The sequence below is a fragment of the Acomys russatus genome, chromosome 6 (assembly GCF_903995435.1).
Source record: "Acomys russatus chromosome 6, mAcoRus1.1, whole genome shotgun sequence".
Lineage (NCBI taxonomy): Eukaryota > Metazoa > Chordata > Mammalia > Rodentia > Muridae > Acomys > Acomys russatus.
This window is the reverse complement of record NC_067142.1, coordinates 9,619,757-9,641,521: the sequence shown is the minus strand read 5'-3', so window position 1 is coordinate 9,641,521 and position 21,765 is coordinate 9,619,757. Positions and strand designations below refer to the sequence as shown.

Sequence of the window (21,765 nt, the reverse complement as noted above, 5' to 3'; positions counted from 1 at the left end):
TCAGCTTGGTGGTAAGTGAATATCTGTTTTGGGGTGTATAGTGTGGTTGTGATTGTTGTCATCTTGACAGGATCTAGAATCATCTAGAACTCAAGCCTCCAGGCAGTGATCAATTTAGGCTATTCTCAGGGTACAGGTATGGGAGATTATCTTGATTAGGTTATTGAGGTGAAAAGTCTCATCCACTGTTGGTATCACCATCCCCTGGGCTTTGATACTAGGCTGTATACAAAGGAGAAAGTGAGCCAAGCAAAAGCACTAGTCACTCTCTGCTTTCTGATTATAGACCCAATGTGACCAGATACTTCACTCTCCTGCTACCAATGTTCCCCCCACAATGTTCTCCTACAGCCTTGCACTGTAATGCAGAATACCCTCTTTCTTGTTGAATTTGCTTTTGTCAGTATATGTTATCACAAAATGGGAAAAGTTACAAGATGGCAACATGTTAGGTAGAGAATTATGAGATACTTTTGTCCACTGTAGCATATGTAGCTTTCCAGAAAGATGTTGTTTTTACTTTAGTTAGTATGAATGAGACCTTATGAGTTAGAAAAAGCTGCCCACATTTTATGGTAAGTAAGTTTCTCAAGAATCAAAACATAAGTGAAGACTTTCATGGGACATGCCCCTTGGGCTAGTATGCAGATATAAGTGACTATATACCATTTGAGTCTTTCTGCTTCTGGGTTAACTCACTCATTATGATCATTTCTAGCTCAACCCATTTGTCCACAGATTTCGGGAATTCCTTGTTATTAATAGCTGAGTAGTATTCCATATTGTAAATGTATCACAGTTTCTTTATCCATTCTTCTACTGAGGGACACTTAGCAGGAAACTGGGACAGAGAGGAGGACATCCTATTGGGACTCTAGATGAGAGAAGCATGGGAGAATAGCAAAGTAGAAGGATCCAGAGGGTCCTAGAAACCTACTAGAAGAACATTATGATAGGCAGATTTGGGCCCAGGGGTCCCGCTCAAACTATGGCACCAGCCAAGGACAATACAGGCCGTAAACTTCAAACCCCTACCCAGATTTATCCAATGGACAGGACATTCTCCACAGTTGAGTGGAGAGTGGGGTATGACTTTCACACGTACTCTGGTGCCTCATATTTGACCATGTCCCCTGGAGGGGGAGACCTTGTGGCATGCAGAGGAAGGATAGCAGACTTGATACCCTATGAGCATATACATGGGGAGGAAGTCCTCCTCAGGCACAGTCATAGGGGAGGGGAGTAAGGGGAAAATGGGAGAGAGGGAAGAATGGGAGGATAAAAAGGATGGGATAAACATTGAGATGTAACAAGAATAATTAAAAAAAAAAAAAAAAGAATCAGAACATAGGCAGAATAGTCCAAAAGCTGTACATTAGAAACATCGATCTTCTGGCTGGGAGATGGCTTAACAGATGTGAAGCTTGGAGTGTATTTGTGATGATCAGAGTTTGGAGTCTGAGATTTAACTCAGAATTTGTGGAGGCTAGAATTGTGTAATTCCAGCATTCCAGAATCAGAGATACATGGTGGCTAAGGAAACATGTTAGGTGGAATATCTTACTTGGTGAATTGCAGATCAAGTGAAAGACCTTGCTTTGGTAAAGAGAAAAACAGTTGATAATACCAACTATAAAAAAACCATGTTCTAGCACACACATATGTACACATGTATAATACATACAGTATGCAGAAAGATAGAAAGACTAAGGGAAAGAGACAACCAGACAAACAGATGGACAGATAAACAGAGAAAGGGAGAGGGAGGGAACCAGGGGAGATGGTTAGAAAGAACTTTGGTCTTCCTTTCCTCTTAGAAAGGTAAATTATACCCTTTGCTACCACTTCTGTAGATGAGGACAAGTCATTTTTACTTGGCTGAGTCTCAGGAAGTCCTATCGAGTGACATTGACATCCTCACATGCTTAAATGGGGGGTGGGTTATGAAATACCATTCATTCTGAGTGCCCTGGATTATAAAGTCAGAGGGTTCATCACCTTTGACCCACATTGGTAAAATGTAAAGAAAGGAATTACTTCATGTTTCTATTTGTAGAAAAAAGAGGTTGTGAAATATCAGAACTCAAGATTACCACCACTCAATCATAAAAACATACCTGTTGGTATTGAAAGTAGATTTGAAAGACTTGACATTTTCTTCTCCAGATTATATCTAAATAAATTTTGTCCATAAATTCTTCCAAGACATCACAAAAATGTTTAAGTCAAAGACTGGAAATGTAGCTCACTTGGTAGAATGCTTACCTAGCCAGCAAGAAGCCCTGGGTACCTGGGTACCTGCATAAAGAATAGAGTGGTGAGGTATGTTTGAGACCAGCACTGAAGAGATGGAGACAGGAAGGTCAGAAATTCAAGGTCGTTTTTGGTGAAATGCACATCAGTTAGTTCAGTGAGTAAAGGAACTTAGGACATTTTCTGTACTAAGGTCAATCACTTTGACCTTCATAAATGCATTGTGGCATGTGAATGCCTATGCATTTCATGAAGATACATATATATACACAAAATAAAGATGTATTTGTTTGTTGTTTTTTTAGGTTTTTCAAGATAGAATTTTTCTGTGTGGGTCTGACTGATCTGAAACTCATTATGTAGACCAGGCTGGCCAAGAACTAACAAATATTTTTGCCTCCCTAATCCTCCTAAGTGCTGGTGTTAATTCATGCACTACCATTGCCACCTGGTTTATTTATTTTAATTTTATAGTTATGATAATATTTTTGTTTTGTGCACATGTACCATGTACGTATCTGTCTCCTGGGGAGGCAAGAAGAGGCTGTCAGATCTCCTGGAACTTGAGTTTCAGATAGTTGCAAATCTGCATGTTTTTGCTGGCAAATAAACCTGGATCTTCTCCGATAATATCAAGACTCTTCACTGCTGAGATATCTTGCCATCCTCTTAAAAATAATTATTTTTTAAATAATAGCTTATGATCAGTCTAAGTGACAAAAGATCTTGACAAGGGTTCCAAGAGGGAAAGAAACCAAGCACTTGTAAGACCACTGTAAGAACACCCACAGCATTACTGTTTTCTTCTCAATATAGAATTTATAATTTAGCTTGAAAGTACTCCACAATATGTATGCTACAAGGATAACAGTGAAGATCAATAGTTTTTGGACTGGAGTCCTCTAGATTCCACATTTGCTGTAACAGAGATGCACTTCAATGAAAAAGCAGTGTGAAAATACTCTCCCTTGAGCCAACCACTTTTTTTTTTAAGCTATAGTCTTATGTATCCAGGCTGGCCTTAAACTCATTATCTATCTAAGGATGATTTTAAACTCCTGATCCTCATGAGTCCCTACTTAAAGTGCAAAAATCACAGGAATATATCATATTCACAGGTTTATGTGGAGATGGAGGTCATATCCATGTCTTCTTTCTTGCCAGGTAAGCATATTATTAACTGAACTAAACCTCAGCACCCACTTATATACTCTTGATCTCAGGATCCACAGTATTTACTCACCTGGTAGCCACCATTCCACCCCTGTGTCTGTCACTAAAAGGAAACCCTGCACATACTAATCAGATTAATTTTTTTGTCCCGTAGCTACCAAATATGATTCAGTATATGTGACATTTCATCCACCCACTTGTTAGTCCAAAAAGAAGACCTCATGGGTCTCTTTGCTCATGCCATCTACTTTTAATCAATGGAAAAATAACTCTACAAAAAACTTCCTAAAAAGTAAAGGGTAAGGTGAACTTAGAGGATAAATTACAATCAAGTATGTTGTCTGGAAGTCATAAATGTGGCCGGCAAAGGGAGGTGGAAGAGGGATGATGGATGTGATACTGTGTACATCACAGCTAATTCAAGGAGTGCAGTGGCCTGGATCTGGTAATGCATGCTCCCACAAACAGAGAAGGCTTGTTCTAAAAGAAGCTGCTTATTACAGATAAGGCTGCTATGAACATAGTTGAGCAAATGTCCTTGTGGGTTAGAGCATCTTTTGGGTATATTCTAAAGAGTGGAATAGCTGGGATATCAGGTAGCCCTATTTTCTGAGAAAGCACCAGATTGATCTCATAATAGCGAGAATCCAGAAAAAAACTAAATGTCCCTCGGTCAAAGAATGGATAAAGAGTCTGCGGTACATTTTCTCCATTGAATACTACTTAGCTATTAAAAACAAGTAAATCATGAATTTTTCAGGCAAATGAATGGAAGTAGAAATTACCATCCTGAGTAGGATAACTCAGACAGACTTAGAAAGATATACATGGTTTATACTCACTTATAATTGGATACTAGCCACACTTGGATGTACTCTGAGAGTCTTCACTCAGCGGGGTATTGGGACAGATGCTGATACTTGCTATTGGGACTCCAGGTGAGAGAGGTATGGGAGAATGGGGAGATAGAAGGACCCAGAGAGTGCAAGAACCCTACAAGAACACCATCAATGCTAGTGGATTGGGATCCAGGGGTTTCTGCACAAATTATTTTACCAACCAAGGACAATGCACGCAGTAAACGTAGAGCCCTAATCAGATCTAGCCAATGGATAGTACATTCTCTACAATTGTGTGGAGAGCAGGGACTGAGTCTGGCTTGAACTCTGGTGGCCCCTATTTGACCACTTCCCCTTAATGGAGAGGCCTGCAGGCACTCAGAGTGAGAAGTAGGTTCTCCAGATGAGACCTATAGGCTGTGATCATATGGTGAGGAAGAATGTCACTTTCTGTCATAGGTCTAGGGGAGAGGAATAGGGTGAAAAGGGAGGGAGGGTGATTCTGGAAGGTATAAGTAAGGTGATAACAATGGGGATGTAATCTGAGTGAATTATTTTAAATAAATAAATAAATAAATAAATAAATAAATAAATAAATGCAGCTGGTTGTGGTAGGTACAACAGACAGGAATGCATTCCTCCCCAAAGACTGGGATGGTACTCTTGAGAGAAATAACAGTTCTTGGATGATATGGCATTTAAAGGAGGTGGAAATTTCTTTACACCAATTGCCATTCATCCATTATAAAGATTGAAGGGAAGGTGGGTCCTACAACATAGGTTCCTGGACTTGTTTTAACAGTAACATGATATGGACTTAACTTGAATAAGTCCTACCAATTCCCTATTCATCTTGGATTTTGTTAAATTGAGTCTTTTTTTTTTTCTATGTGTGTTTTGATGAATGTGTCCAACTTAAAGCCTTTTCAAAAGCTAAACTTTGCATTATTGATGCTATTTACTTTCTTGTGGTCTCTATTTCACTAGTTTGCATTCTAGCATTTATGAGTTCTTGCTGCCCACTGTGTTTGTGATTGGCTTCTTATTTTTCTAAGGATTTAAGGAGTGTCATTAGGTTGCTTTTCTTAGATCTGATTTTCCAATGTGAGTGGAATTTGCTCTAAGAATAGACTGTAATAGCTGTGTGTCCCAGAATATCTGCTAGGTTGTACTTTCAATTTTAGTTGTTTATATTTCAAATTTTCCTTTCTGATTCCTTCAAGTTTTTTTATTTAATATTTTCATTAAAATTCATTGCTTCACTAAATAGTCTCAGTAGGTTTTATTTATGTGTTTTCCATATATATATGTATGCTGACAGGCTGTTTTTGTCTTTTTTTAATAATTAGGCTTAGTGAGTTAAAATCTAGCTCTTTGACGCTTGACTGTCTTTATTTTAACCAAGTGCAGTCAATTACCCAGCCTTTTACATGGCATCCTTCCTCCTGTGGAAGGGACACAATTCCCATTGTCTCAACTCCTGCTAAGCTCAGCTGCTTGAGCTGGGGTATCTAGCCAGAAATCTCCCTCCTTGCCTAGGAGTCCTTCCTCTTGACCAGTTTTTGGGAGAGAGCCTTCCTCAGCTATCCTCCAGAAGGTTGAAGAAAACTCTGTGACCAGATTCTCAGCCCAGCCTCCTGGAAAGAGGAACCCCCAGTCATTTTTTCACGTCTATATAATTTGTTTTTCTGTTGATGTGATAAAGCACTATGACCAAGGTAATTTATAACAGAAGGTGATTAATTGAACTCATGGCTTCAGAGGATTAGACTCCATGAATGTGGAAGAGAAACATGACAGCAGGATTATCTGCGATATCACATCTCAAAACCACAAGAAAGAAAAAGAGGATAAATCATTGGGAATGGTGAGATATAATTGAAGCATTAAAGCCCATCCCAATCACATGCCACCTCCACCAAGGCCACACCTCTCCATCCTTCTCAAACAGATACACCAACTGTGAACCACTATTCAAAAATTGAAACTATTAAGAACCATTTTCATTTAGACTATCACATTCCCTGGATCTTAGAGGCTTGTGTACATATCTCATAATGCAAAGTGCATTTAGTCTAATTTGCACAAATGCTACATTTTTAGGTTCTAAATTCTCTTCTGAGCCTAAAGTCAATTTCTTCATACCAATATGTTATAAAATCAAAAAATAAAATCACATACTTCCAACACACAGTGGCACAGAATATACATTACTGTTCCAAAATGGAAGAAGGGGAGCATAATAAGAAAATATTGAACCATAGCGAGATAGAAACCCCACAGGGGAAACTCCAAATCCTATGGTCCCAGGTTTGATGGCAAAGGTCTTAAATAGATAAATCTACCCTTTCAGTTTTGCTGTGGCAACATAAATCTTTCTTTCAATCAGATTCTATCTACTACTTATTATCAGCTCTCTTAGGTAAATATCTCATAGCTCTGGCACCTCTAAAGTTTTGAGATTTTCAACACAATCTAGGCTTCTCTTTCATAGTTTCAAGAATGGCCTCCCTGAGCCTCTTACTATCTCAGGTACTTCATGATTGGACTTCTCTCTAACACTTTGGCCTCAGTGGTCCCCCTTGATGGTGGAAAAAGGATCCACAATACCTTTGCTTCTGTATCATTCATAACACAAAAAACCAAAGTAAACAGATGAAACTCCTAAGTTTGGCTGCCAACTTTGGATGGAACCTAATCTCACTGAATAGCATTTGAAGTGCCTTTTTTTTTCATGTTGCTTTTTAGGAGTAGAAAAACTCTTAGGCCATTGGTTCTCAGCCTGCCTAATGCTGTGACACTTTAATAACAGTTCCTTATCTTGTACTGGCCCCCAGTCCCAAAATTATTCTCACTGATACTTCATATCTGTAATTTTAATACTGTCATGAAACACAGAGTAAATATCTGATATATAGGATATCTGATATATGACCCCAGTGAAAGGGTCATTCAATCCCAAAGGGATCAATACTCCCAGGTTGAGAATCACTGCCATGGCTTTTTCTTTCCACCAGTTGGAAGCTTAGATGAGTGAGGTCTTGCCTTGAAGGCATCCTTCCTTTATACCAGTGCAGATCTGTCTTTTTTAAGTCTTACCTTTTTTACCCCAAGCCTGGATCCACTATTATATTACTTAAGGCCCCCTTTCTCTTCAATCTAGGCATTTTTTATTTCTCTTTGCCCTGTTTGTTAATTTTTCATTGTAGACCTGTATAGGAGTGGTAAGTTGTAACCACACAACAGACCCAATATTAGGCTGTCTTGAAATCTCAGCAAAATAAATCAGTTCATTATTTTCTAATTTACCCTTGGGAAGATTCTTAGAACAAAAGCAAAAACTAGCCATATCCTTTGCCAAATTATCATAAGAATGATCTCTAGTCCAGTTACTAATATTGTTCCAGTTTAACACCCCTTCCACTGAGCCTCTTTAGCCTTCATTGCTCTTAGTGCTAATGTCTAATTCTTACTAACATGGTCCATTGAATATTGAATTAATTTTGTAGTCCAAAGTTTCAAACCCTTCCACTTTGCTACAAAAGAGAGCATAGCTAGGCCTGTCAAAGCAACAGCCCATGTCCTGATCCTGATTTCTTTCTTGATAAGTTACATTGTAATAAAAACACTATGGCCAAGGCAACTTATAAAATAAAGCATGAAATTGTGTTTATAGTTTTGAGCAGTAGAGTCTATGTTGTCAGAACAAAAGCATAGCAATAGGAATAGCAAAGATTTTACATATCAAAACTTCCCTCAGGGGTCAGGGAGTTAACTAGGGACAGTGAAAGACTTTTGACACTTTAAAATGCATCACTCTGACATGACTTCTCCATCAAGGCCATACCATATTATCCTCCCCAAAGTTTTCTGCCAACTGAGACAGGTATTCAAATATATGATTCAATTGGTCCCAGACTACCAAGACAATTTTCTCCTCAAATGCTGTCAAACATTCTAAAAAGTTGGAGAATATGTTTTGTCTTGTATTTGTACCAGGACATGCAAGAACTCAGCATATCATTGAACAAAGGCATTCTATTTTTCATGTCATAAAAACCCTCATAGCCCTGTAAGAAAACAGTTGAATCTGGGTGTCGTGGCACATGCCTTTAACCCCAGCACTTGGGAGGCAGAAGCAGGCAGATCCCTGTGAGTTCAAGGCCAACCTGGTCTACAATGTGATTCCAGGACAGCCAAGGCTCTACAGAAAAACTATGTCTCAAAAAAAAAAAAAAAAAAAAAAAAAAAAAAAAAAAAAAAAAAAAGGAAAACAGTTGAATGTTTTTCTGGTTCATATAAAACTATATAGTGACATCTGTGAATGATGCTTCAAACTTATCACATGTAGTAAGATCATTGGTCTGGATCTAGACATAGAGATTCTTCTTTCTCATATGAGGTCACTGAGCTGACTGGTATATTTTGCAAGTGAATATTTAAATGGCTTAACTATATGAATGCTTTTTTCTTTTTCTACTGTATATGTGTTCATGTTTGTGTATGTGGGATACCTGTGTATACTGAGTCTCTGTTCATACACGTGGAAGCTAGAAAAAATGGTATCATTCTTCAGGCATCACCTACATTTTTTGAGGTCCATCCTAAACCTGGAACTCACCTCATTTGCTATGTTGACAGGTGAGGAATCCACCACTTCCTGCCCTCCTCCTACTAAAAGTCTGGAATTACAGTACACACTTCCAGGCATACCTATTGTACATTTCTCTTAAGCAAAGCCTGTGGTCCTGAGTAAGTCAATATAGACTAATCCTAGAGCAGGAGTAATGATGAAGCTAGGTCACCAATCATGGGATTGAGTGGGCCTCCACACTCAAAGAAATGGAAGAAACTCAACTTGGTTAAATAAGTAAAATCAGAAAAATGTAGACAAAATATTTCAGTTTTCTTCATCTATGGCCACTCAAGTAGAATTTCTGTTGAGAAATTTGAAGATACACTAGAGAGAAAATTTATGTGTGAGGCTATTGCAGTGGGATAAGAAGTGGGAAAGGTGGGAATAATTGGTCCTCCATAGCAACAATGATATTACAAGGAGCCTGTCATGCCTTGAAATTCCACCTGATAAGTTCCACCCCTGACTCTAATGAATGGCATTCTGATACACTTTCTAATGATGTATAATGTTCTAATGCGGGAATGACCAACAATATGACATGTGATTTGGCAACTACCTCAAAATTCATGCACCCAAATGGGCAGCAATTATATGTGAATGTAATGCATATATTAGTTAATCCTTTGAGTATTATGAATCCTGTTATGTGCTCTTGTAAGATACAACATCACAACATAATGAAAATATATTGGGTGCAAAAAGTGATATTAATGCTAGTAATGTCATGGGACTTTACATAATAGTAATAATATGGTCAGAATCCTTCCACAAAAAGTATTGAACATACATGTTGCTTTAATTATTTAGTTGCTTCTACAGTAAGTGACATATATAACCAAAGAAACATTAGAAAGGAAGTATTAATTTGGATGACAGTTGATAGTCCATCATTGGGAAGGAACTTGATGCAGCTGGTCACATTATATCTGTAGTTAGGGAGCAGGCATAAAGTGATGAATGCTGTTGCTCAGCACCTGTCTTCTTTTTTGTACAGTCCAGGATTCTACTCTATGGAATTGTGCTGCTTGCTTTAAAATGCACTTTTCCTCCTCAATTAACCTAATCTAGAAATTACATCACAGATTGCCCAGAAGTTTTTCTTTCACATGATTGTAATTCCTGTTATGTGGGCAATGGCAATTAGCTATCATGCACATATACCAAAACTCTGACTCTGAAACCCACAAATAAATTTTCACTGCCCCCTTGATGAAACCAACCACTGTGAATGTTCAGTTCCCTAGGTCCATTTGAATTAATTGGAGTGGTGTACAGATGAGCCAACATAGGTATCAAATTCATATCGTATGTGTACAGATTACTTAAAGTGAATACTACTTATTTGAGTTTCCCTAAAGGGAAGTCTGATGTGAGTATGGACTTGAAGTGTTTATTTCCACTGTTCATCCTAACACTATGGTTATGTCTAGATCTGTGATGCCTATTGACTGAGTGGTGAAGAACAATTCATAGCACTGTATTGTTCTTTGTATCTTTAGCACATTGTACGTTTTGGTACACATGGCAACAAAAGTGCAATTATTAAATTAAAGTATGTTAAAATATTTTTCTAATTTATTCATTTTACATCTCACTTGTTACACTATCCCTTGTACCCTCCCTTTCCTCCCTGCCTCCTGCTTTCCCCTTACTCCACTCCCCTATGTCTGTGACTGAGAGGGACCTCTTCCCCCTGTATATGCTCATAGGGTATCAAGTCACTTCTTGGTAACCTGCTATCCTTCCTCTGAGTGCCACCAGGCCTCCCCATCAAGGGGACATGGTCAAAAATGGGGCACCAGAATTCGCATGGAAGTCAGACTCCACTCTCCACTCAAGGGTGGAGAATGCCCTGTCCATCAGCTAGATCTGGGTAGGGTTTTGAAGTTTGCTGCCTATATCGTCCTTGGCTGTTGCATAGTTTGAGCAGGAACCCTGGATCCAGATCCACCCATCATAATGTTCTTCTTGTAGGTTTCTAGGACCCTCTGGATCCTTCACTTTCCCCATTCTCCCATGCTTCTCTCACCTAAAGTCGCAATAGGATGTCCTCCCCTCTGACTCACTTTCCTGGTATATGAAGAGTTTCATGGGACATGCCCCTTGGGCTAGTGTCTCAATATAAGTGAGTATATCCCATTTGAGTGTTTTTACTTCTGGGTAAATTCACTCATTTTGATAATTTCTAGTTCAATCCATTTGTCCACAAATTTTAAGAATTCCTTGTTTTTAATAGCTGAGTAATATTTCATAGTGTAAACGTACCACAATTTCTTTATCCATTATTCTACTGAGGGACACTTAAGCTGTTTCCATGTTCTGGCTATTATGAATAAGGAAGCTATGAACATGGATGAGCATATGTCTTTGTTGTGTGCTGGAGCATCTTCTGGGTATATTCCAAGGAATGTAATAGCTGGGTCTTGAGGAAGCCCTATTCCCATTTTTCTGATATAGCTCCAGATAGATTTCCAAAGAGGCTGTACTAGTTTGCATTCCCAATAGCAATGAAGGAATGTTCCTCTTTCTCCACATCCTTGCCAGCATGTGGTGTCACTTGAATTTTTGATATTAGCCATTCTGATGGGTGTAAGATGGAATCTCCGTGTCTTTTTGATTTATATTTCTCTGATGACTAAGGAAGTTGAGCATTCAATATTCCTCTGTTGAGAATTCTCTGTTTAGTTCTGAGCCCCATTTCTCAATTGGGTTATTTGGTTTGGTGGTGTTTAATTTCTTCAGTTCTTTATATATTTTGGATATTAGACCTTTGTCAGATGAAAGGTTGGTGAAGATATTTTCCTAGTCTGTAGCCCGTTGCTTTGTACTGTTGACAGTGTCTCCTGCTTTACAGAAGCTTCTCATCCTCATGAGGTCTCATTTATTAATTGTTAACCTTAAGGCCTGGGCTGTTGGTGTTCTGTTCAGGAAGGTGTCTTCTGTGCCAATGTGTTCCATGCTCTTCCCCACTTTTTCTTCTAACTGACTTAGTGTCTCTGGTTTTAAGATGAGGTCTTGGATCCACTTGGATTTGAATTTTGTGCATTGATCTAACTGCATTTTTCTACATGTAGACATCCAGTTAGACCAGCACAGTTTGTTGAAGATGCTATACTTTTTCCCTTGAATAGATTTGGCTTCTTTGTCAAAATTCAAGTGACCAAATGTGTGTGGTTTCATCTCTGGGTCTTCAATTTGATTCTATTGATCCACTGGCCTATTGCTGTGCCAGTACCATGCTGTTTTAATTACTGTTGCTCTATAATACAGCTTGAGATCAAGTATGGAGATTCCTCTGGAGGATCTTTTATTGTATAGGATTGTTTTTGTTATTCTGGTCTTTTTGTTTCTCCATGTGAAGTTGAGAATTGATCTTTCAATGTCTTCAAAATATTTTGTAGGTATTTTGATAGGGATTGCATTGAATCTGTAAGTTGATTTTGGTAAAATGGCCATTTTTACTATGTTAATTCTCCCGATCCATGAACAAAGTAGATCTCTCCATCTTCTGATGTCATCTTCAATCTCTTTCTTCACAAATTTAAAGTTTTTTTCAAATAAGTCCTTCACTAGCTTGGTTAGTGTTACTCCTAGATATTTTATATCGCTATCTCGAAGGGTATAGTTTTCCTAATTTATTCCTCTGCATGTTTCTCATTTGTATATATTAAAACAACTGTCTTTTTTGAGTTAATTTTGTATCCAGACAATTTGCTGAAGGTGTTTATCAGCTGTAGGAGTTCTCTGGTGGAATTTTGAGGGTCACTTACATACAATATTATACTATCTGCAAATAGGGATAGGTTGACTTCTCCTGTCTGTATTGTCCTTGGCTGGTGCCTTAGTTTGAGAGGGACCCCTGGGCCCAAATCTGCCTATCATACTGTTCTACTTGTAGGTTTCTAGGAACCTCTGGTTCCTTCTACTTTGCTATTCTCCCATTCTTCTCTCATCTAGAGTACCAATAGGATGTCCTCCCCTCTGTCCCAGTTTCCTGGTAAGTGAAGGCTTTCGTGGGACATGCCCCTTGGGCAAGGATGCAGATATAAGTGAATATATACCATTTGAGTCTTTCTGCTTCTGGGTTAACTCACTCATTATGATCATTTCTAGCTCAATCTATTTATCCACAAATTTCGGGCATTCCTTGTTTTTAATAGCTGGGTAGTATTCCATAGCGTATATGTACCACAGTTTCTTTATCCATTCTTCTACTGATGGACACTTAGGCTGTTTCCATGTTCTGGCTATTATGAATAAGGCTTCTATGAACATGGTTGAGCAAGGACAATACAGGCGGTAAACTTTAAACCCCTACCCAGATCTAGCCAATGGTCAGAAGAGTTTCCACAGTTGAGTGGAGAGTGGCATATGACTTTCTCACATACTCTGGTGCCTCACATTTGTCCATGTCCCCGGGAGGGGGAGACCTGGTGGCACTCAGAGAAAGGACAGTGGGTTACCAAGAAGAGACTTGATACCCTATGAGCATATACAGGGGGAGGTAATCCCCCTCAGGAACAGTCATCGGGGAGGGGAATAAGGGGAAAATGGGAGGGAGGGAAGAATGGGATAACCATTGAGATGTAACAAGAATAAATAAAAAAAAAATAGAACCAGCTCCTGATTTTGTTGATTCTTTGAACTATTTTCTTTGTTTCTAACTTATTGATTTCAGCCCTGAGTTTGATCATTTCCAGACGTCTACTCCTCTTGGGTGTTTCTGCTTCTTTTTTTCCTAGGGCACACAGATGTGTCATTAAATTGTTTATGTGGGATGTTTCCATTTTCTTTCTAAAGGTACTTAGTGCTATGAAATTTCCCCTGAGCACTGCCTTCATTGTTTCCCACAAATTTGGGTATGTTGTTCCTTAATTTTTATTGAATTTCAGGCAGTCCGTTATTTCTTCCTTGACCCATGTGTCATTAAGTAAAGAGTTGCTTAGTTTCCATGTGTGTGTATGGTTTTTGTTATTTCTGTTGTTGTTGAAGTCCAGCCTTAGACCAGTGTTCTGATAGGATACAAGGTATTATTAAATCTTCTTGCATCTGTTGAGGCTTGCTTCAAAATCTATTATGTGATCAATTTTAGAGAACATTCAATGGGGTGCTGTGAGAAAGGTATAATCCTTTCTGTTTGGGTAAAAAGTTCTGTAGATATCTCTTAGATACATTTGATTCATGATGTTGGTTAATTAAGTTATTTCCCGGCTTAGTTTCTGAATCAAAACGTATCCTTTCATGAAAGTATTGTATTGAAATCTCCCACTATTAGTGTGTGTGGATCGATGAGCGGTTCAAGCTTTATTAATAGTTTTTTTTTTTTTTTTTTTTTTTTTTTACTTTGTGGATGTCCTTGTATTAGAAACATAGATGTTCAAAATTATAGTGTCTTCTTAGTTAACTTTACCTTTGATGAGTATGAAGTGTCCTTCCTCATCCTTTTTGATTAATTTTGATTGAAAGTCTATTTTATTAGATATTAGAATGGCTACACTAGCTTGCTTCTTGTGACCATTTGCTTCTAATATTTTCCCCACCTTTTACTCTGAGGTAATGTCTGTGCTTGTGGGTGAGACGTGTTTCTTGAATGCAGAAGAATGTTGGGTCATGTTTAGGCATTCAGTCAGGTAGTCTGTGTCTTTATATTGGAGAATTGAGACTATTGATGTTGAGAGATATTAATGACCAGTTACTGTTAAGTCCCTTCATTTTTGCTGTTTGTTACAGTTGAAAGTTTGTGACGTTGTAATTTTGCGATGGTGTAGTTACCTATTTCCTATGTAGTTTTTGTTGTAATTTCACCCTTTGAGGTAGAGATTTCCTTCTAGTAACTTCAGTAAAGCCAGATTTGAGAATAGGTACTGTTTGAATTTTTTTTGCCATGGAATATCTTGTTTTCTCTGTCAATGGTTATTTGTAATTTCACTGGGTATAGTAATCTGGCCTGGCATCTGTGTTCTCTTAGGGTTTGCAAGACCTCTGTCCAGGACCTCCTGGCTTTCAGATCATAGGCAGCTCCAAGCTTCCTGCACTTTCCGAGACCCTGTAACAGGGACCAGTCACAGGTTCTTGGAGCTGTAGTCACCATTAGGTCAGTGAATATACACCACAGGGGGTGGCCAACCTCTCTGGATGGCATGGGAAATCCTGTTGGGCTTGTGGGATCAGTCCAAGCTGGTTTCTAACTCTAAAGTGTGACACTTCTACTGGTCTGGCCTTAGTGGAAGTACCTACATCTTTAAACATTAGGACAATGGAACAGGAGTAGCCAGCATAGGGGTAAATGTAAATTGTCTTCATGGTCTTCTCTCCCTTCCCTCCCACTTCCTTCTCTCCACTAGCCCTTCCTTTCTTTCTCCTCTAGCTTCTTTCTCTGCTAACTCTCTGCCAAAATCCATGTTGCACAGCCCAGAAGAGGACATTACTTATATAAACAATTGAAATTTTTTGCTAGAAGTCAGCCAACCTTGAAGACCATTCTTCTGTAGTTAAAGATTGGGACAAGATTTAAGGCAATATGTGACATCATATAAGAATTCGAGTTAAAACCTCTCTTAAACATTTCCAAGATTTCTGTTCCACAGGGAGTGTAGATAAATATTTACTTTAGGATTCTTATTTTTTGTGTAATTTCCTAGATAGGAAATGATAAATATATCAAAGTTTATATTTAAGCCCTAGCCTTAAATATATAATATGCCATATTATGAAGTGGACTTAAAAGAATAGCCATCATGCTTTCATGAGTGTATTCATTATCTAGTACAAAAATTGGATATACACAAACAACATGAAGCAATTCACAAAAATATACATCATCATTAACTAATGGAATTAAGGAAATGGTGTAGAAGCCCAGGAGCTCTTCTTTAAGAGATGAGCTCTTCTTAAAGTATCAAAGGAAGATACAAGTTATTTTCTAGTATTGATAGTCTGATTATAACCAACAAATACATTCAATATCAGGGTAAAACTAGATAAATAATGTATATCTTACTTATGAGATATACAGTATAGATTAATATTCCAAATAAAGCATAAGTAATATAGCTTAAGACATGGTGTTTCCTCTAAATATTTATATGTGGTTTTTTGAAATAGAAGCAGTCATATAAAAAATTATTTTTTTCGTACTTCAAGTCTAATGTTCCTTACAATAAAACATTTTTTTTTTTTTTGGCTTGACATAAGGTTTTACTTGACTAGCAACAGAAAGGATTAAATGTACTCCCATGTGAAATCATCCTCATCAGGCTCTACTCTGCACATAGTGTTTATTCATTTTGACATGAGGTTTGATGCACTAACTTAATAGAAAAAGGAGTCACAAGATGATCAGCTAAACAGACATTTTTGAATGAGATGCTTAAAATCCTTAGAAGGTATATTGATTCTAAGATTACCTGGCTATAAATAAAGTTTTAATCATGTTTCAGACCACGTCCTCTGTGTTAATCATTGTGATATAATGATGGTGTGAATAAAACTTGTGTGTATTATGTCTGAATACCCTTGAATTGCTATTTTCAAATGTTCTGTTAACACCAAACAACTGAAGCCTTGCAAAACGATCTTTTAATCTTTGGAAGAATAAAACTGAAGAAACTATAGTATCACTAGATGTTTTGCAATCTAGTTGTCAGAAAAGTTAAGTTTTGTTTAGATTTTAATTTGGTAAATTGGTACCAAATTCCTAGATGTTTAATGAAGAGGAACAAACTTTGACTTTGCTTTGACTATTTGGGGAGGCTTGCCATTGGAATAAGGGAGAATATAGGTGGTACTTGAGTATGCTATTTACCATTGAAAAATGTGCTAGCAGAGATGAAGAATACATCAAAACCTAACCATCAGGAATACATTTAAATTTTTAAGTATTTTAAATGTGAAGATTAAATAATATGAATTATTCCAGAAGAATAAAATCTACTTCCACTGACATTTAAAGAGAAATATATTTAAATATTTGAACATTTATCTCTCCAATATTTTAATATTGTGTTATTCTAAATGTATTTCTATCAACTATATTTTACTTATTTTGTAAGATTTTCTGAGAATTAAATCTTAGATAAACTAAAAAAAATTAAAAATTAAAAATTACTTTACATTCAGGATTTAGAAACAGGATGGGCAACATCAGCATACTTAAAATGAACACCGAACTCTGATACAGATTCTTTTTCCATTTCACCAAAGACAGAATATGATTGCACTAAAGTGATTAAACTAATGAACAATCACATAGATAAGTATACATATTTAAAATCTATATTTATATGGAAAAATATCAAACCAATAATTGAGTGATGATATATGAACTATGTTTAAAACCAGGTTACATACACAGAGAATGGAGACAAGTTGACTTTTGATCGATGATATGTATGTATGTAGTTAGGTAGAATATATATATATATATATATATATATATATATATATATATATATATATATATATATATGATTGATGATAGATAGGTAGTAGGTAGATAGATCATAAAAAATTACTAGCTAATAGATTATAGAACATTGCTAGCTAGATATATGATAGATAAATGGTAGTGAGAAAGGATAAGTCAATAGAGCTTTGGAAGTGAGCTAGCTGATTTGCTATTGTTTTTAAGGAATTATCTCTCCCTTCATCTTTATTCTTTCATGTATAATTGGACCTGTAAAACTGGTAAAAATTAATACATAATGTCAGAAAAATATTCTAACATAAGGACAGTAGCATGTCTCCATCAATATTCCTTAGAAACAAATGTAAACCTTCTTATAAACATCAGATCATGTCAAGGATGTCCATTGTTATTTCTTGTTCTATAGCATCTCATTATGGAAAAGTAACTCTGCTAATTTCATCACATTTGTCTACATTGACATCGTACTAGCTAGTTTCATACCAATTTCATACAAGCTAGAGTAATCAGAGAGGATGTTTCTCCTGTGACTAAATGGTAAGAAAGTGGTAGGACATTTTCTTCATTAGTGATTGTTGCAGAGAGTCCAGCCAAGTATTGGTGGTTCCATACTTGTTCTGGTGGTCCTACGTTCTAGAAGAAAGAAAGCTGATTATTACATGGGGAACAAGTCATCAGGCAGCATCTGTCCATGGACTCTGAATAAGTTCTTGCCTCCAGATTCTTACCCTGTTTGAGTTCCTGTCCTTGCTTCCTTTGATAATAAATAGTGATAGGAAAGAGTAAGCCAAATAAATTCTTTTGCCCAGCTTGCTTTTTGGTCATGATGTTGCATCAATGTAATAGAAGCCATAACTAAAATAGACATTAAAAACATTTTTGGAACCAGGTGAATATTTGCTTATCAACTTTAACAATATGAATTAACATTATTTTATTTTAGGAGTTAAAATTCAGTGGAATAAGTTTCTTCACTAGACTTTACAGAAGCGCAGATCTACTTCAAAACTCCAAGGCACATATTTCTCTGGGCACATGATCATTATCAATTAGTTGATTTGTTGAACTGTTCCTAGGGTAACTCACTGTTGCTAAGCATAATTTTGTTGAGTGATATAAGAACTACTCTCAAGTTGGAAAATTATTAAAACCAAGCCAAACAGTGTCTTTCTTTCTTATTCTAGTATGTTGAAACTGAAGTGTAGGAAATAGAATGACTTTTTCCCAGTCACAGAAAGAATTGTTGGGAAGAATTAATATACGACATCTAAGCAATCAGCTCTTCCTATTTTTATTTTAGCTAAAATAACAGCAATGACTCCAATCTTGCTATTTATAGTAACTAATAATTGTTGCCCTCAGGATGTTAGCATGTTTTCCTGTCAGTGCTCTGTAATAGAAATGCTGTGGATTATTGGTTTTCTTTATGGCCCTTTGTTTCCCTATTTGTAAAACTAATAGTGTTGTAAGAGGGAAGAAACCACATGATTTCTCTGCTCAGTTTCTTTTCTGCTCTTAGAATCTGTGAGAAATAATGTTACAGTTATATGTGGAAGATTCTTAGATGGCAAATGCTTGCCAAGTCTTCCCAATCACTCCCTTGATTTATATGTGAAGATAATCAGAAGGAAACTGCATGCTATGTTATCTCAATTGTGTCCATCATACTCCACACAGTGCCTTCCAACTTTAACATTTGCTCATTTAAATTTTTATTCCTGTGCATCTGTGTGTGGGTACATGCATTTCTGAGTGTAGTTCCCTTGGTGGCAAGAAAGGGCATTGGATCTCCTGGAACTGGGAATATATGTGCTGATGCACCATGTGACATTGGTGCTGGGAACTGGACATAGGTCTTATGGACGAGAGGTAGACTGTTTTAACTATCACCTCTCCAGCCTGTCCTGAAAATTAATGGTATTGTTTTCTATTCTACATTAGCAGCCCTGAAGCCTGCCTGTGTAGTGGGCACTGCTACCCTGGTTGTACTATTGTATGCTTTAATTGACTACAACACTGAAGTGACCATTTTAGGTTTTATGCCAGCAAAAGTGGATTTCAAGTGCAGACCTCTCTACCTTTAAAACCAATTCCTTTTTCTGCCCATATTGTACATTCTTCCTCATTTTGTCCTTTTGTTCTTATTGAAAGAGCCTCATGTCCCTGCATTCATTCTGCATATAAATTTCCAGATAACTTTTGTCTGTATATGTATATGATTTTGTATTAGTCACTGTTTTCTAGAAGAACAGATCTGACAATATATAAATATACAATTTATTAGAGTGACTTACAGGCTGTGGCCCAGGTAGTCTCAACAATAACTGTCCAACAACAAAATGTCAAAGAATACAGTAGTCCATGAGGTTGGATGTGTTGTCTCTTTTTCAGTAAATGACACAATTCCAAAGCAGTGGACTCTAATGGCAGTGAATGAACTTTCCATAAAAAATGAGGGCAGGCAGATTCGAAACAAAACCTTCCTTATTCTATGTCCCTTATATAGGCTGCCACCAGAAGGTGTGGCCAAGATTAAAGGTGGATTATCCCACCACAAAATATCTGATTTAAAGGGTAGATATTCCCACTACAAATGATTTAATTACGAAAAATCCCTTACATGTATACCCAGCTGCTTTGGTTTTTAGCTAATTACAGATGTTGTCAAATTGACAACCAATAATAACTCTCACAATCTTGTATACGTGCATGTATGTTTCCATGTATTTGGAGGCCAAAGGACAACCTCAGTTCTCATTTCTCAGATGTCATTCATCTTTTCATTTGTATTTTGAATTTTTTTAAAACTGTGTATTTGTATTGGAATTTCTGGGCATTAAAGGGAGCCAGAAGAGAGCACTGGGTTCCCCAAAGATAGAATCACATGTGGTTCTTGAAACCTAATATGGAGTATATTACCCAAATTTGGGCTTCCTGCAAGAGAAGTGCACTCTCTGAACTGTTAAGCCATCTTTCCAATCATTTTTTGTTCCTTTGATAAAACTCTCATTGGCCTGACAATCTCTGAGTAGGAGTGAATGTCTGTTCAGCAATACCCAGGGGTCCACTTCTCTCTACACTGGAACTACCAGCATGCTCCAGCATGCCCAACATTTTTGTATTGTCACTTGAGGTTTAATTCCTAGATGACTATTTTACATAGTATAGTTTCATCCTTGCTAATGATATGATTTTTACTGATGTTTGTTAGCTGTATTTGTTGTTTTCATTATGATATTTAAAAGTTCTTTAGGAAATAACCTCTGGCATTGTGTTTATACTGAAGTTACATAGCTAGTTTGTCTGTGTCAAAATTTCTTACACAATACAGTATAAAAGCTGTTTACATAGAATGTATCTTTTATTACCTATATAAAGCAATATTGGGATGATATAAAGTATAAAGTAAGTGTGTACTATTTGCAAATGCTATGCTATTTTATGTGAAAAGTTGAACACCGGAAGGTGTAGACATGCTTTAGAATGTCTTTGAAGAGTTTCCCTATGGATAAGGAGGAAGACTGTATTTGTCAATTTTAAATTAATAATGGACATTAAATACATAACTTAAACTTGTGGAATAAGGATTCATAAGCATAGTTGTGAGATTATTTGCCTCTATAGTAACTTGAGTTAAAACCCTATAAAAAACAAAATTCTCTGGATCTTCTATAAAGAATAGAATATTTGAACCCATTGTCTATATAGAGCATTCAGATTGAAACTTTATTGTACTTTTTAGTGGATCAGTATTTATGTACTTGTCTTTGGGCTTTACATATAACTTCTTTTGCTTTGCATTGTTATCTGTGCAGAGGACAAGATTTGGATGACAGTTCAGCACAACAACACAGAGCTGACTCGGGTACAGGGTTCCAATCCTAAGAAGCCCTATGCCATGACCTTAAATTACGGTGGCAGTATGGATCAATTGGAGGCTCTGATTGATGGCTCAGAGCACTGTGAACAGGAGGTGGCATACCATTGCAGAAGATCTCGCTTGCTTAATACACCAGGTAAGTCCCTCCCCATATTCATGCTTCCTTGACCCATGAACCAATATCCTAGCAATATTTTTTGACATAAGCTAGAGTCATTGGAAAAGTGGAAACTTCAATTAAAAATAGTCTTTGGAGGATAATATTCTTTTAAAAAAATTTTTTTATTAATTTATTCTTGTTGCATCTCAGTGTTTATCCCATCCCTTGATATTCTTAATGACTGGTGTGGATGGAAGACCCAGACTACCCATGGGTAGGTAGTTTTGAGGTCTATAAGAAAAAAAAAACCATAAAAATAAACCTGAGAAAACATGGAGGATCAAGCCAGTTAGCAGTTTTCTTCCATGGCCTCTGTTTCAGTTCCTGCTTCCAGGTTCCTGCCCTGACTACTCATAGTAATGGAGTGTCACTAGAGAATTGTAAGATTTCCTTCTA

General features: G+C 37.0%; 1 protein-coding gene across 1 annotated transcript in view; it reads left to right on the top strand.

Annotated features, from left to right (window-relative positions):
- LOC127190912 (contactin-associated protein like 5-1-like) overlaps positions 1-21,765 on the top strand; it is a 721,994-nt gene that overhangs the window by 385,513 nt on the left and 314,716 nt on the right. Inside the window, exon 13 of the mRNA XM_051148186.1 lies at positions 21,145-21,345. Coding sequence (XP_051004143.1) covers positions 21,145-21,345 — 201 coding nt within the window. The remainder of the gene's footprint in view (positions 1-21,144; positions 21,346-21,765) is intronic.